This window comes from Neocloeon triangulifer, unplaced genomic scaffold, assembly GCF_031216515.1.
Source record: "Neocloeon triangulifer isolate White Clay Creek 2 clone unplaced genomic scaffold, ASM3121651v1 ptg000012l, whole genome shotgun sequence".
In the NCBI taxonomy this organism is placed as follows: Eukaryota; Metazoa; Arthropoda; class Insecta; order Ephemeroptera; family Baetidae; genus Neocloeon; species Neocloeon triangulifer.
Window position 1 is genome coordinate 1,404,941 of NW_026775554.1, and position 15,254 is coordinate 1,420,194.

General features: G+C 36.6%; 4 protein-coding genes across 4 annotated transcripts; all 4 read right to left on the bottom strand.

The window, feature by feature from the left end:
- Positions 1–396: 396 nt before the first annotated feature.
- On the bottom strand, positions 397–3,933 carry LOC132197263 (serine-rich adhesin for platelets-like). The gene is made up of 16 exons (XM_059620430.1): positions 3,788–3,933; positions 3,699–3,733; positions 3,578–3,627; positions 3,349–3,457; positions 3,050–3,296; positions 2,373–2,994; positions 2,204–2,315; positions 1,755–1,950; positions 1,684–1,700; positions 1,578–1,624; positions 1,408–1,525; positions 1,165–1,354; positions 1,091–1,110; positions 981–1,036; positions 676–793; positions 397–621 (listed from the first exon to the last, which is right to left on the bottom strand). The coding sequence occupies exons 1-16, from the start codon at positions 3,931–3,933 to the stop codon at positions 416–418; spliced, it is 2,289 nt and encodes a 762-aa protein (XP_059476413.1). The 3' UTR covers positions 397–415.
- Positions 3,934–4,094: 161 nt separating this feature from the next.
- On the bottom strand, positions 4,095–5,886 carry LOC132197264 (macrophage mannose receptor 1-like). The gene is made up of 11 exons (XM_059620431.1): positions 5,783–5,886; positions 5,672–5,729; positions 5,561–5,614; positions 5,417–5,507; positions 5,328–5,359; positions 5,256–5,273; positions 5,123–5,181; positions 4,952–5,060; positions 4,697–4,898; positions 4,535–4,566; positions 4,095–4,323 (listed from the first exon to the last, which is right to left on the bottom strand). The coding sequence occupies exons 1-11, from the start codon at positions 5,825–5,827 to the stop codon at positions 4,151–4,153; spliced, it is 873 nt and encodes a 290-aa protein (XP_059476414.1). The 5' UTR covers positions 5,828–5,886; the 3' UTR covers positions 4,095–4,150.
- Positions 5,887–7,198: 1,312 nt separating this feature from the next.
- Positions 7,199–8,384, bottom strand: LOC132197345 (uncharacterized). The gene is made up of 3 exons (XM_059620583.1): positions 8,320–8,384; positions 8,147–8,269; positions 7,199–8,084 (listed from the first exon to the last, which is right to left on the bottom strand). The coding sequence occupies exons 1-3, from the start codon at positions 8,322–8,324 to the stop codon at positions 7,838–7,840; spliced, it is 375 nt and encodes a 124-aa protein (XP_059476566.1). The 5' UTR covers positions 8,325–8,384; the 3' UTR covers positions 7,199–7,837.
- A 473-nt stretch (positions 8,385–8,857) lies between these two features.
- LOC132198339 (uncharacterized) lies at positions 8,858–14,143 on the bottom strand. The gene is made up of 29 exons (XM_059622325.1): positions 14,077–14,143; positions 13,825–14,026; positions 13,715–13,740; positions 13,507–13,665; positions 13,209–13,440; positions 13,120–13,154; positions 12,992–13,041; positions 12,668–12,776; positions 12,379–12,616; positions 11,935–12,329; positions 11,819–11,865; positions 11,654–11,765; positions 11,410–11,599; positions 11,346–11,362; positions 11,231–11,277; positions 11,061–11,178; positions 10,814–11,003; positions 10,729–10,748; positions 10,597–10,646; positions 10,426–10,537; positions 10,176–10,371; positions 10,105–10,121; positions 9,998–10,044; positions 9,821–9,941; positions 9,568–9,763; positions 9,489–9,508; positions 9,371–9,426; positions 9,160–9,280; positions 8,858–9,100 (listed from the first exon to the last, which is right to left on the bottom strand). The coding sequence occupies exons 1-29, from the start codon at positions 14,141–14,143 to the stop codon at positions 8,895–8,897; spliced, it is 3,396 nt and encodes a 1,131-aa protein (XP_059478308.1). The 3' UTR covers positions 8,858–8,894.
- Between the last annotated feature and the right edge of the window lie 1,111 nt (positions 14,144–15,254).

Sequence of the window (15,254 nt, forward strand, 5' to 3'; positions counted from 1 at the left end):
CAAATTCAACCATACCCGGATTTTTGTTCTACGTCAACGGGAAGCCGAGATACAGCCTTTTGAAATTTTCCAAAATCCAAATTTGAACGTCCCGTAAAACCCATAAATTTTGAGATAATGGGGTAAAACTATATATTTTTGAAAACCTCTTGACATGGCCTTTATGGATCTCAAATATGGTCACGATCGTATGACCCCTGCCAAAACACTGTACACTTGAAATATTTTTGCCGAAATATATAATAATTTACAAATAGAATTTCCACTCACCTGCTAAGCCTGAGGAGAAAATTATAGATTTTTATTTTTATCATTTTATTATATTTTATAAATTCAAGCCGCTGGCAAATTAAAAAGAGAACAATTATTTAAGCAAAACCAAATGAGTAAGTTGGAAATTTATTTTTTGTTCGATTCACACGCAAAAGATCTTTTTAGGTTCTGAACAATCGAAAGTTACGGCGTAATCGTATCTAATGTCGAAGCCAGCGCAGTCTCCGGGGGTCGTTGGTGCGGATTGCCAATTAAACACACTGAAGGAAAACGTTTTTCCGTCTCTCCATTGCCAGACCCCGTTATTTTTTCTCGCTGCCACTGCGATAATTTCTGGGTAGCGCAAAGCTATCCGTTTTAAAATTTGAGCCAACATTAAAAGTTGAAAAGAAAATGAATTACTGGCTTGAGTTGCATTTTGCCTCAATATGGTCAAACTGGCGTTGAAATCAGCATTGGTGAATGAATTAAAATCGTCACCATTATTTTTACACCAAGCTTGACCCTGGTTAAAAGGTACCTGCAGTTTAATTTTTTATAATTACTAATTATAATGTAAAATTTAAAAATATATTGAAAAATTCAGAGTGTAAGTAATTCATAATTATTTTTAAGTATTAAATTTTACGCAAATTTGTTTTCTTTGCATAGTGGAGAAATCATATTTAATTTATTCCTTTTAAAATAATCGATTGAATCAATTATACCGGATATGGTGGAATAGGGCAGTTCCAATTAGCAGCTAAGCACTTGATTTGCACAACTGCCGTAATTTGAGATTGAAAAAAAATATTATTATTGTTATTTACAAATGTACCAGGTAATGGCGCCGTTGGACTGAAAAGTCAATAATGAACATTTGAAAATTAACAAATAAAAATAATCTAGTACATTTCGCAAACGAAAGGCAGCGGCATTCCGCATTCAACACTGATTAGTTTTCCCTCGAGAACTCCAACGCAGCTGCCTATGGTCTGGTTTGGGTGACCTGGCGTCCATACGACCGAGCCAGAGCTCGCTTTTAACCACGACGATGCACTTAAGGTAACTTTGTTGATGTGTGTTGAAACATTCTGTAGATCTAATTTTAAGGTGCCCATTGAAGGGGCTCAGTGTGGAGTTAAAATTTCTTACTTAAGTCCTGCAGCAGGGTGTATAACTCAGCATAGTGCTCGTAAGGTGTGTCAATCAAGACTAATGAAGCGGCGGGATTTATTTCCGAGCATCTTACGTTAGCTTCACTTTGGCAAACCTTCACACAATGCTCAAGTTCTCTCAAAGGGGAAGTGTGATTTAAATTTTACCTCCAAATCTTGCATCACAAAGTATTGACGAGATTTTGAATAGACCACTACCACACATAATTAACTTTCTATGCGTATGATTAATGTAAATAATTATATACTTTACCTTCAGTGTAGTACATACTAAAATGCAATTTTATAAATCAGTGCACGTTTCAAAGAAACAACTAGAAATACTTGTTTTCGCAGGCAAAATAGTACTGGTCATCACAAGATGCCATAGACCAAGATCCATTTTTTGTAATAACGCAATCGTCACCTGACGTTGAGGGGGCGATCGGGCCCGGCGGAGAATGAAATGATCCAGTGGGGTTTGACAAGTAGCCGTTTGCATTCATCTTAAGAGCAATCAAGTAAGACGCACTCTTTCTATCTGAACAAAACGAAATGTGAAACTTTTATTATATTTCTATTATAATTTACAAGTAGATCATTGAAAGTGACACTCCCTGCTTGATTTTATCATAATTTTTGTCAAGAACAATAATGAGGGTCATAAAAATTGCTGTGATTTATCATTAAAAACGAATCCATTTTAAATAAATGCCAAACACACTTCAGCTCACGCTGGCTTATACGCTTTCTTTATTGCGCTCTTTCTTAATGTTGGCAAGTTAATTACATACCTGGCGAAGCAGCCAGCTCATTAATTAACATTTTATATTCCAGTTGACACTCGGCAATCAAAAGTCTCATCCCCATCGCTGCGCACTTAGCAATCGCGTCATCGTACGTTGCCTGAAATTTTGGACGGAAAATTTTTATTTTGCATTTTATTTTATACAAAAAAATTACCGTCTCATTTGATAAGTATGTCACCTTCTTCCCCAAGGTATAGATGTAAGCTGCAACAGTAGGTGAAACTGTCGTGGTTGAAGTTGATGTTTCAGTTGTAGTTGAAGTTGATGTTTCAGTTGTAGTTGAAGTTGATGTTTCAGTTGTAGTTGAAGTTGATGTTTCAGTTGTAGTTGATGTGGATGTTTCAGTTGTGGTCGATGTGGATGTTGCGGTTGTGGTTGAAGTGACACCGGCTAAAGGTGGTGCACCTGCTGCAGGGACACTGGTTGGTTTTGCAGTGGTACTGGTTGAAGGTGGTGCAAATGCTGGAGGGACAGTGTTGGGAGGTTTTGCAGACGTACCGACTGAAGGTGGTGAAGATGCTGCAGGGATGCTGGTTGAAGGTGTTGAAGAGACAACGGTTGAAGGTGTTGTGATGATATCAGTTGAAGTTTCAGTTACAGTACTTGTAGGGTTCATGCTGCCCAATGATGCTGATGATGAGGTAGAGCTTATTGTGGTTGCACTGATGATGGATGGAGGAATTGCTGCTGAAGAAGTTGCGCTTGACTTTGTTGATGTTGAAAGTGATTCTATTGTCTGCTGAATTGATGTTGATTCAGTCGGTGCGTTAGTTGCTCTAGAAATTTGACAATTTTATTAAGAATGTCGCAATCTATTCAACATCAAAATACTCTTCTGTAGAATCTGGAACTATAGTTGGTGCGTTGGTGGCGTCTGCAGGTTTCGCCTCGCACATGAAATTGCTTTTGGTGTCGCATGACACAGTTTTCAAAGTTGAACTGGCTAAAGTGGCGCAGTCCCCGGTGCCAGGCTGATTGCTCGCCCATTTGAGGCCATTGGCAGCGGTACTTCCGTCCCACGAAAACTTTCCAGGGTCAATTGACTGCAAACCGGTTAAAATCGAACTCGACCCCACTCCTGTGATAAGTAATTGAAATGTAATGTGGAAGTGCTGAAAATATGAGATGACCTTTTGAATTGAGGAAGTTGCTTATTAAATCGCTTTCGGTTTTCGTTTGAATGGACAGAAGATCCATTTGCCTCGATTCACACAGTTGTTTTGCTTCATCATAAGTGGCCTTCGTAAAATATTACAGATAAAAATAATAAACAGAATTAAAAAGTATTATTTTTCATTAAAACAATTTATAAAAATATCAAAATATATGAATAAATTAAATGAATTAATTCTAAAGAACCTTCTCTGACGGTAAAATGTACTGCTGCCCTCCAAGTTGCACAGGCTGTGCTGGAATAGAAGCAATTAATTTAATTTTCATTAATAATCAGCTTACAAAAAAGTGATTTTTTTTAAATCACCTTTTTCAACTGGCATGAATGCACTAAACAAGTCGCTAAATGTTGCAACGAATCGGTAAATTATTTTGAATGTACATCACACATTTAACCTTAACGCTGGTGCCGAGGCCTTTGGGCTGTTGGATGCAGGCGCTTGGCAAACGAAATTCGAAACCGCGTCGCAGGAAACGCCCGTGATGCCCAAAGAATTGAGACCCATGCAATCCCCATCTTTTGCCGGGTCCTTTTGCGGCATGAAAGCCGAGGCCAAATCGCCCAACCAGTTCGAACCCCCGTCGGTCACTTTTTTTAAAGACGTCAGCACTGTACTTGTGGACAATCCTGATTCATATAAATCAATAAATTATAATTATAGTATTTAATTCTTTATTAATTATCATAATTATTAATTCTATTTTATTTTATTTTAATTATTATAAATTATAATTCATGTCAAATTGCATGTTTTTGTTTTAAAATTTCTTGCCAATATCTCCAAGGAAATCCTGGACCGAGTCCATTTGGGCCATTGAGTCGAGGGACATTAGTTGGAGACCCTGATTAGCGCACATGCTTTCTGCCTCCTTAGCGTTGGCTTTTTCGCTCGGAACCAAAATGTTTTTACCGCCGACGAAACTCAGCACAGCTTTTTTTTTTAGAAAAAGTAGCATTGTTAACGGCATGTAATAAACAAATGGTAAAATTTTAAAATTAAAAAAATTATAATCGTTTTCACGACTATTTAAAACAATACAACAGAGAAGTAATTCTTATTTTCAATGTAATTCAATTTGGTTTTGGAAATTGTAATTTTCCAGTCAAATGCGAGTGATAAATATCCGTAATTATTGTCAAACCATCTCCTAGTGATGACAATGATTCTGGTCCTCTGTTAAAAATAATTAAAAATCAATTTTCACTCATCTTTTAAATTATTTGACAGCTTTTAGTAATTATACAATTAACTTTTAACAAAATTGTGAGAATATTCTTGCAAGAAATATACTTAATAAAATTACATTGTTGTAGTAACTCCATTTGGAAGGGGCCTCTCTTCACACGCAAAATAAGCCTTTTGATCGCAGGAAGCGTTGTAAAGGGCCCCGTTTTGTTGCACCAAACAAGTGCCCTCGCCCCCGGGTGGGGCATCTTGACCCCAGTTACTCAAGGGTGTGCTTTGATTAGAGGACAAGGATGCAAAAACGGGGTTGTCCGACAAACCTGTGCGAGTTTTCTCTATGACTTAATATTTTTGCCCTTTTTTCAAAACGAACCAATGTATTGGAGATATTCTGAAATTTTGCTAACTTCGTCTGGATTGTTTAAAGCGGCAACGTCCATGTTTTCTTTGTTGCAAAATTTCTTCGCCTCGGAAAAAGTCGCCTGAAAGGAAAAAGGAGGTTTTCACCTTGATCCTTTTTTTTATTAAAATTAGCGAAGAAAACCTCTTCTTTTGGAAATTTGTATTTGGTTTTTCCAATTCTAACGAGCATTGATGAAGGACCTGAATTAACAATAAATACAAAATTAATATTCGCATTACTTTAAGAGTCTTTTTTTCATTAATATATTAATTACCGCTAAAATCTATTGCTCCTAAAACATACGAAGATTTAAAAGAAACTGCAAACTCAGTCGGAAATTATTTACCCTCTTTATTTGTATAAAAAAGCGTGTTATTCCTGTGAAATGTAATCAAATAAATAAAATGTCAATTGTGCAAATTGCTATAAAGTTACCCTCTGCCACCCTGGCAATGTGCAACAATGAGACGTCTCCGATGTGAGAAATGTGCCGTCGCCACGAAAGTATTTGGACTTTTTCTAATCACTTTTTAATTCACCTTATTTGGTAAAAATATTCCAGTTAATTTGAAATCATACGCTTAATCGAAGTCAGCCGCTTTCCGCTGACGGGCTGTAGAACCAAATTCCGCGCTGATAAGGGTTTGAGGATTTAAAATTTGCCTTAGTTTCTTTTTTGTTGCACCTCACCTTTTTTCATTTTGGTACTCTGGTGCAAAGCTTTGGCACTCCATCCCAAAACAACATCCTATAAAGGTCAAATTCAGATAAATAACAAGAAGCAGACACGAAAGCACTCACGGTCCACACAATAATGATTATAAGGGTTGGGGCAAAGCAATGCATTATATTCCAAGCTCGGTTCTAAACATCAAATGTAATTTCCAAACTGCCGTCGGGTTCTGCTTCGGCATTAAAAAATTATTGCAAATGCAGGGAATTTTATCAATTTGTGGCGAAGGAAGTGGACGCTGTGGATAATTAGGAATTTTTGATAAGTCGCGTTTTTTCCAATGTCAGTATTGGGAAAATCCCTGCTTTTTTTATTTCAATTCAGCTAATTGTAAATAGTTTTGCATGAAAAAAGCTTTTAGCGTACGCGTGAAAGTTTTAATCTGTCATACAAATCGAATTGTTAGCCTAGTTTTTTAATTCATGATATTTTGTTGGAACTAATTATATTAAAATTGTTTTGATTGATAACAAGACATTAAGTTGAAATATTGCACTTCGCCACTTCCCGTGAAACTCCCCGATCGCCAATTTCCGTCCGTTTGAATCTGACAGTGAATTAATTATGAATGATGAGAGCTAAATCATTTATCATGAAATCAATTATATTATTCTGCTTGGAGGCTGTAAAAATTCACCCACTTATTTTAAGCAAACTCCTAAACTATTTGAGTATAGGCACCACTGTCTACATGCACGTCAATCAGGTTGCATACTTTTCATAAATCACGGAGACTTTGATTAATTTTGCATTATATTCAACGTTTTAACCCAGACGAAGTTCGGTAGCATTAGCATTAATTTTCAATCTCACCAAATTAGCGTCAGTAAATGGTGTTTTTTGTTAAAAAGTTTTTTTAAATGTTCCTCTAGCGTGTTTATTGTATCCAATACTACACGCAAATGATTCTACTCGTTAATTTGTTTATATCAAACTGTCCTGAAGTGATATAAATGATTCTGGGCCTCTGTAAATCGAATGCATTATTTCATTTTCACAGACGTCAGTCGGCATTTATTTTGATCTATGAAATGCAGAAACCTCATTTTTTTGGAAATTTGTATTTCGTTTTTCCTATTCTAAGGGACAAAAACGATGGACCTGACGTGATCAGTAAAAAAAAAATGAGTATAAAATATTTTTAATAAAGCTCAGGTTTGACATTTTTTGTAGGCACCCGTCACGTGCAAGGTGCAAAGTGCACTTGCAGGCGAGCACCCTCACTTTCACTCTCGCAGCTCCCTCGCCGCCTCTGGTCTTGTTCGGCGACGTACAATTTTATTTTAAGGGTGAAGGAAAGGAAAGTGAAATTGAAAAAAAGTGTATAAAAAAAGAAATAGCTTTTGCAAACAAAAAATAAAAAAAATACGTGTGTAATAGATTTTGCAGCATCCTAGCTGCAAATTAACCGTTATAACCGCTAAAGTCTATTGCACCTGAATATATAAATGACAGTATGAATGGATGTATAAAAAAATTATAAAATTATTTCATTATTTATATTATAACCTCTTTTAATGTTCAAATCAAACGTGCTGTTTCTGCAAACGTCGATGGAATTCCAATGAGCATGTTATATTTTTAATAATAGAAAATTTTACAAAATCACGCATTAAAATATTATAATTTTTGTGTCACAATTATTAATACAAGATTTGTAATCCCATTTCACTGTTATTTGGCTGGTATTGACATTCATAATTTAACTAAGAATTAAATTGCTGTACAGATCCCTTGATTGACATTTCATTAATCAAATCACAGAGAAATTTTTAAGAGCGCAATAGAAATAGCGTTTGACGCACAAAGAAAATAAATGTGGGGAATTTCATTCGGTTGCATTAGCTGCCGCTATGGAAAATCAAAACTTCAACATCCTACTTTCATAGTCCCGCATTCATAGAAATTGAATTTTATTTTGGAAATCTTTTGTTTTCAATTAAATTGTTTGATTTTCGTGAGGAAAAATATTTGGCATTTTATTTATTTGAAAATAAAGCCGACATTTGTTGTATTTTAATTGTACATAATTTATAATTCATCATCTAAACAATGAATTTTCTAAGAAAGAAATTTGAGATTGCAAAAAACAAATTAAAATATAGTTAACTTGAGGTAAATCCTTATCTTGGACTGATAATTTCTTCATAAGAAGGCAGACCGTCGATCACCGTGGTTGTGTGATAGTCCGGAGGCAAGTCAAATTCCAACGTGTCGTTATCAGGGGTCCAAGAAGGGAGCGAGTTTGATTGATAATTTTGGATTTCGATCACCTCAAAGGTCGTATTCTGATCCACCCTGCTTTCGCCGTCCGAGTTCAACCGACGGATTCCTCCAATCGTGAAGACGTTTATTGGTTCTGGGGTGGCTCTGCGATCCAAAATTGCGATTAAAAAATTATTTATACGACCAAGTTGAACTAATCTACTTACATGATGCGTTGATCGCGCCTCTTAAGGCACTTCTCAAGCAGTTTAAGAGCACCGAGTAGAAGTCCGACGAGCAGACCAATCACCAGAAGAATCAGAAGAGCCTCAGCGTCCGTCACATTGTCACTGCAGTGCAGAGCTTAAGGGAACTTTAGGGTGCAAAAATAATATCTTACTTCATCGTCCGGCGCCGAAAAAACCAATGCCGCTCTCCGTTTCGATCCAGGCGTGTTTCAATGGACTTTATCTGAACTGATTATCTTAGCCTGCGTCATAATTGCGTAGATGAGGGATTTCATCAGCCCACAGTTATTGATTAATATTTATTATTAGAAACTTTCTATAGTTCCAGGAAAAAAAATATTCAATACATGATATGTGTAGCTGTGCAAAAATATAAAAAAAAACTATTAAAAGCAATTTTTCAAATGGAGATAAAGAATGGATAAAGGCCAAAATTTAAAAATATTCACGCTAAATTTTACTTTATTTTTGCGGAAATTAGCAAATTTTAATGTATTTTGATTAAATCAGAAACGTTTGAAAATTGGAGAAATAAAATTGTATTATAATGGAATACGATGAGTCAATAATTAGTAAAATCCATTTTGAAAATTATAATTTATTACTTCCATTTGACAGTGAAACTTTGCGGAATCAAAATAATTTTTGCAAGAACAGCAATATTTTCATACTTTTTACTTCCTTGCTGGATGTACGCATTAACACATATAATAAGTGTTACAAGTTTTTAAATACAAAAGACTCTTTTAGACTCTGAACAATTAAAAGTGACAGCGTAGGAATAATTGGCGTCGATTCCTGCACAGTCGCCAGGAGTTGTCGGCGTTGCATTCCAGTTGAGCAAAGTGTAATTGACTGTTGCTCCATTTCGCCATTTCCAAGTTCCGTTGATTTTCCTCGCTGCTATAGCCAATGTTCCGGGATACCCTAATCCTGTATTGAAGTCGATTTTTATAATTTTTAACAAAAATTGTGACGGAAAATGAACCGACTTGCTTGGGCTGTGGAATTCCGGAGTTGAATTATGGTGGCGTCAAAGTCGCCAAAACCAGCAAAGGGGTTAAAACCATCATCTTGTGTATCGCACCACGTATTAGCATAATCATATGGTATCTTCAAAAAATTTAAAAATATTTTTTTTAACGATGAAATCAAAGAAATTCTCAATTAATTAAAATAAATGACAATTATGGAACTACACACCGGATACGCTGATATATGGCATGTCCAGCCAGCAACTAGACACTTCACATACGAATCTGCGAAATTGTTTCATTTCCACGTATTATATCAAAATTTAATATCAAAAATCGAAACAAACCAAGTCTGCGTGCTCGAGGACTGGAATTTATGCAAAGTTTTACGACAAGATGATAAAAGATTCAATGGATTGAACGCACATTTCGCAAACAAAGGGCATTTTGACTGCGCAATTAACACTGATCAACTTTCCGTGTTGACCAGCAACACAGTATCCGTGGGACATGTTCGGATGGCCTGCGTTCCACACGGTCAAGTTGGTGTTGTTCGAATTATAGAGCCACGCTGACGTATTCAAGCCTTGTCTGTTCATGAGTACGACAGAATTTTGCATATCTTTGAAGTAAAAAAATTTTTATTTATTTATTTTTTAGAAATTTTTAACGCTCTCACGTAGACTCTTCAGCAAAGTGTTGATCTCTCCGGCATGCTTAAAAGGGTAGTCAATCAAGGGTAACCAGGCGTTTGGAACTATTTGCGCGCAATGCTGCATAGAATCTGCCCTGCAGTTACCCTGAGGAGGTTTGCATTCTTACGCTAAATTCGCCTCCTCCAAAGTTATTCTTTTACCTCTAAGTTTCTGATGACGAAATACTGTCCAGAACTTGAATAAACCACTGTGAAGTTATATTCGCTCTCTACATATGAAAATATTTAACTCGTTAAATTTTCAATACCATCTGTGTAATTTGGCCTATCAATAAAATGCAGGTTAATACAAAATATTTCTACAAAAAACGTTGGATACTTTTCTTCGCAAACAAAATAGTTCTTTTGAGTGCACGGAGTGAAGAACCAAGACCCGTTTTGCGTCATAACGCAATCGCCACCTGAAGGTGAGGAAGAAATAGAGCCTGGCGGGGGATCGTGTATTGTTCCGCTAGGATTTCGAAGGGTGCCATTGACCATTTTCAAAGCAATCAAATATGATGCATTCAACAGATCTGCAAGATGTATATAATCCTGGAATTTGCGTTCATTCCGTTTCAAAATAAAACCTTGCGAAGGATTTATGGTGTCGTTGAGCTTTTGATACTCCCTTGAGCACTCTGCAATGAAAAAGTTCATACCCATCGCTCCGCACTTTGCCGTCGCTTCGTCATATGTTGCCTGAGTTTTTAATATTTAGAAAATGGCCCTATCATTATTATCAGATAAAATAGATGTACTGTTTCATTTGACATGTAGACCATCCTATCTCCTAAATAGTACGTTTGAACTGAAATAAATTAATATTTGCCTTAGACTTAAATTATTCTGAAAAGTCTGCAAAATTATGTCATTATTTTGTTGAAAAATACCTGATATGGGTGGATTGGGACTGCAAAGTGATATGATTTATGTGAATTAGAGCTTTGAAGAAGGAAAATTATAGCGCAACGGCACATTTCACAAACAAAGGGTCGTGGAGATCCGCAGTCAACAGAGACCAGTTGTCCTTCTAAAGCACCAATGCACGTCCCATTGGTCATGTTTGGATAGCCAGACATCCAGGTTACCTGGTCACTGTTGTTCTCGATCCATTTTGATGCGTTTATGCTCACCGCGTTCATGTACACCGGGGTTTTACGCAATTCTAATTTTAAATTTTGATCCACTGAATGAGACTCGGAAGGCAGATTTCAAGACTCACTCAAGGATGTGAGCAGGGTGAGCACCTCTTTGGAATGTTCAAACGGCCAGTCGATTAAGACCACTGAGGCGTTGGCATTAATTTCCGTGCATCTAACGTTCGCCTCGCTTAAGCAAACCTTAAAGAAGAAAACTCTAATTGAAAATAAGGGTGAATTGTAATTCCATTACATCCAAATTTCGCATCACAAAGTACCGACCATACTTGGAGTAAACCACTGTGAAATTTAATATTGATTGTTTCGAAAGTTCGCTTTAATTCATAATACTTTAAATTATAATTTACCTTCCGTGTAATTTGCCCTGGAAATAAATTTATATTTTTTGCATTCAGGGAAAAAAATTTTTACTGTGTTTCACAAGCGTAATAGTGCTTCTGATCACAAGGTGCCAAGAACCAAGAGTTATTTCGAGCGACGACGCAATCGCCACCTGACGCTGGATTAATTGGATTCGGTGGAAAGTGAAACGCTCCACTGGGGTTTGTCCAATTGTTGCTGACGTTCTTCAGAGCAATAAAATAGGACGCATTCTCTCTGTCTTCAGTCTCGGTGTCATTTATTCATTGGCTGTATCACAAATTTCGCTCAGTACCTGGTGAAGCAGCCGCAAAGTTTCTAAATTTATTATATTCCGAATAGCACTCGGCGATCATCAGTTGAGCTCCCAATTCATTGCACTTGTCAGTCGCTTCATCATATGTTGCCTAAGTTTTTGCAGTGCTTATTATCAATAATGTAAGTTTTAAACTATTTTTACCGTCTCATTCGAAAAGTAAGTTATTTTTTGTCCAAATTTGTATTGGGCTACACATTTAAATATTAATCGTATAAGAAAGACGTTCTTGAAAAGTTGTATTTTTCGTATTTGTTAACCTGCAGCAGGCTTGATTGAAATAATAGGAGGAGAAGTTGTGGTGGTTATAGTTGAAGTTTCTGCAGATGAAGTTGCCGCACCTGATGTTGTAGAAGTTAGTGTAGTTACAGCTAATGGAGTTGAAGTTTCTGTAGTTGAAGTTTCTGTAGTTGAAGTTGGAGAAGAAGATAATAAGGCAGAGGTTGTTGAATCGCTGCCATCGTTGGTTGAAGCTGATGAGGATACAGTAGTGCTGGTGGTTGAGGTGCTTGTTGTCTCTGAGCTGGCAAAGGTCGACGTGAGAGTTTCAGATTGAGTCGCAGCCGCACTTGTCTGTTGGGCACTGCTTTTAAGATTGGTTTTTGTTGATTGAATCTCTGTTAAATCATTTTGGGAGTCCGTTGCTGCATTCGTTCTAAAATCTGATCAGCCTTTAAATTGAAAATTATGACCCATTTATATACTCTTCACTAATTGACGCGGCCTCGGTGGAGGAATCTGCTGGTTTTGCCTCGCACATGAAATTGCTTTTCGCCTCACATGACACGGTTTTCAGAGTTGAACCGGAAAGAGTGGCGCAGTCCCCTTTGCTTGGCTGATTCTTGGCCCATTTTAGGCCATCGGCTTTAGTATTTCCGTCCCACGAAAAAGAGCCTCCGTCCATTGACTGCAAACTCGTCAAAATAGGACTTGCACCAACACCTTTGCATATTCAATTAAAAGTTTTAAATAATCCCTTTTTCAAATTTCAACCTTTTGAATTGAGAAAAGAGCTAATTAAGTTGCTTTCTGTTTTTGTTTGAATGGAAAGAAGATCCATCTGTCGTGACTCGCACAATTTTTTAGCATCTTCATATGTGGCCTATGAAAAGTTTAATTTTTAATTTAATCGTTTATTACGGTTAAACATTGGGGAATAGTAAGTGTTTATTCCAGCAGATGGCAAAAGGAGACAATTTTAATGTGTTTTGTTAATTCGGCATATTATCTTTCTTTAATGTTTAATTTTAAACCTTAATCTAAATATTCTAAATGCTTCATCTTGGTTATTTTTAAATGTTGAATATCAAAAGTTACCTTTTCAGCGGGTAAAATGTATTCTTGACCTCCTAGCTCTATTGGCTTTGCTGAAATTAAAAAAATTGTTTTTACATACATAGCATTAATTTGAGATTGATTTCGATGGAACAAAATCTTGCATTTACCTTTTTCAGTTGGCATAAATGCGCTGAATAAATCGCTGAAAAAATTAATTACCACCTTTAAAGAAAAAAATAATTATGAGATAATTTACTTCAAGGATGGAGATGGTGCCTTTGTGCTCTTGGGTTCCGGCGCCTGGCACACAAAATTAGAGACCGTGTCGCAGGAAATTCCTGTGATGCCCAAAGAATTGAGACCCATGCAGTCGCCGTCTTTGGCCGGGTCCTTTTGGGGCATGAAAGCCGAGGCCAAATCGCCCAACCAGTTTGAACCTCCGTCGGTAACTTTTTTCAGCGACGTCAAAACCGTGCTTGTTGATAATCCTTTTTTAATATTATTTACGTGTTTTTTTTTTGTTTTTTTTTTTTTAGAATTAAATAATTTCTTGCCAATATCTCCGAGGAAGTCCTTGACTGAATCCATTTGAGCCATTGAGTCGAGGGACATGAGCTCGAGGCCTTGATTAGCGCACACGCTTTTCGCCTCAGGGACGGTTGCCTTCTGGCTCGGAACCAAAATGTTTTTTCCACCGACAAAATTCAGTACAGCTATTTAGGCTCTTTCAGTGATGTATGGAAATTTCAATTTTTTTTTCACCATCCTCCAATGAAGTCGCTGGGCCTCTGGAATGGTAAATTTAAAGTAGGATATGATATAAATTTTTGAAACATTCAAATTGATTATTATTGGAATAAAACAGAAATTACATTGTTGTAGTAACTCCATTTGGAAGGGGCCTCTCTTCACACGCAAAATAGGCCTTTTGGTCGCAGGAAGCGTTGTAAAGGGCCCCGTTTTGTTGCACCAAACAAGAGCCCTCGCCCCCAGGTGGGGCGTCTTGACCCCAGTTGCTCAACGGCGAGCTTTTAACCGAGGACAAGGACGCAAAAACGGGGTTGTCAGACAACCCTTTTAAAATTATGTTTTAGATAATTTTCCCATGACTTTTCATACCACACCAATGTATTGGAGATATTCTGAAATTTTGCTAACTTCGTCTGGATTGTTTAAAGCGGCAACGTCCATGTTTTCTTTGTTGCAAAATTTCTTCGCTTCGGAAAAAGTCGCCTATAAAAATGAATAATGAAGCAGTATAAAATTGTCAAAATTTATGAAAAAACCTCCTCTTTTGGAAATTTGTATTTGGTTTTCCCGATCCTGATCGGCATTGACGACGGACCTACATTGACACGTGTTGATGTTTAAAATCATAATTTATTTTCAATTGAAGTATTTTACCAGAGAAATCGACAGCTTCTGAAGAAGTGACAAGGAAAATTTATTATAAATATTCTGGATACGACTAAAAATTTATAAAACAAAAGTACCCTTCCTTGTTTTTGACTTCCTGTGGGTCCCATTTCTGCTCATTGACAAAAATATTTTGATTTCGGCGGAACAAAATATAAAATGTCTTTACCTAGACATGCTGCCGTCCAGGCAACTCTTGAATCCGCAACATTTCACAATATGGCTACGTTTCGCTAAGTTTATATTTCCTCTTTTTTGGTGCACTAATTTGGCCATGAATTGCTTTTAACATTGCGGTACATTAAAGCAAACTCACACTTTAATGAAGCCACGCGTTTTCCATTGACATTCAGCTGAACCGCGTTTCTTGCTAGTTGTTTGAAAATTTAATTTTGTTAGATAAATAAAAATAAAATATAAAAATTGTAATGCATGAATTGTGTAGAATTCATAAATTGTTTTATGGATTTATTTCTTTCAGATTTTTTTCATGATGCTGTAACTTTGTTGTATTGTTTTTTCTTAAAAGGAAGGCACAATATTACGCATTTTCTACTATACGTCTAATTAAATATTTCCTCACTTTTTTGCGTTTTTCCATTGCTCCGCCGTTGATGCTGTGCAGCGCCACTCTCGAAAAAGAAGCTCTGTCGTGGAAAAACTGTAGCGACTCAATAATCTGTGAAATATACTCACTTCTACCACAATCACGGCCAAAATTATCAAGGTGCAATGTCGCATTGCATCATCAAATTTAGTTACCACTCTGGCTACCTCAGAATGTACCTCTTACAATTGATAACAAATTTCTGCTTAAGTGTCCAAATGAAATTAAATCAGAAATGAAGGGAAATTTCTATCAAATTATAACCATTCCAACTCCCTC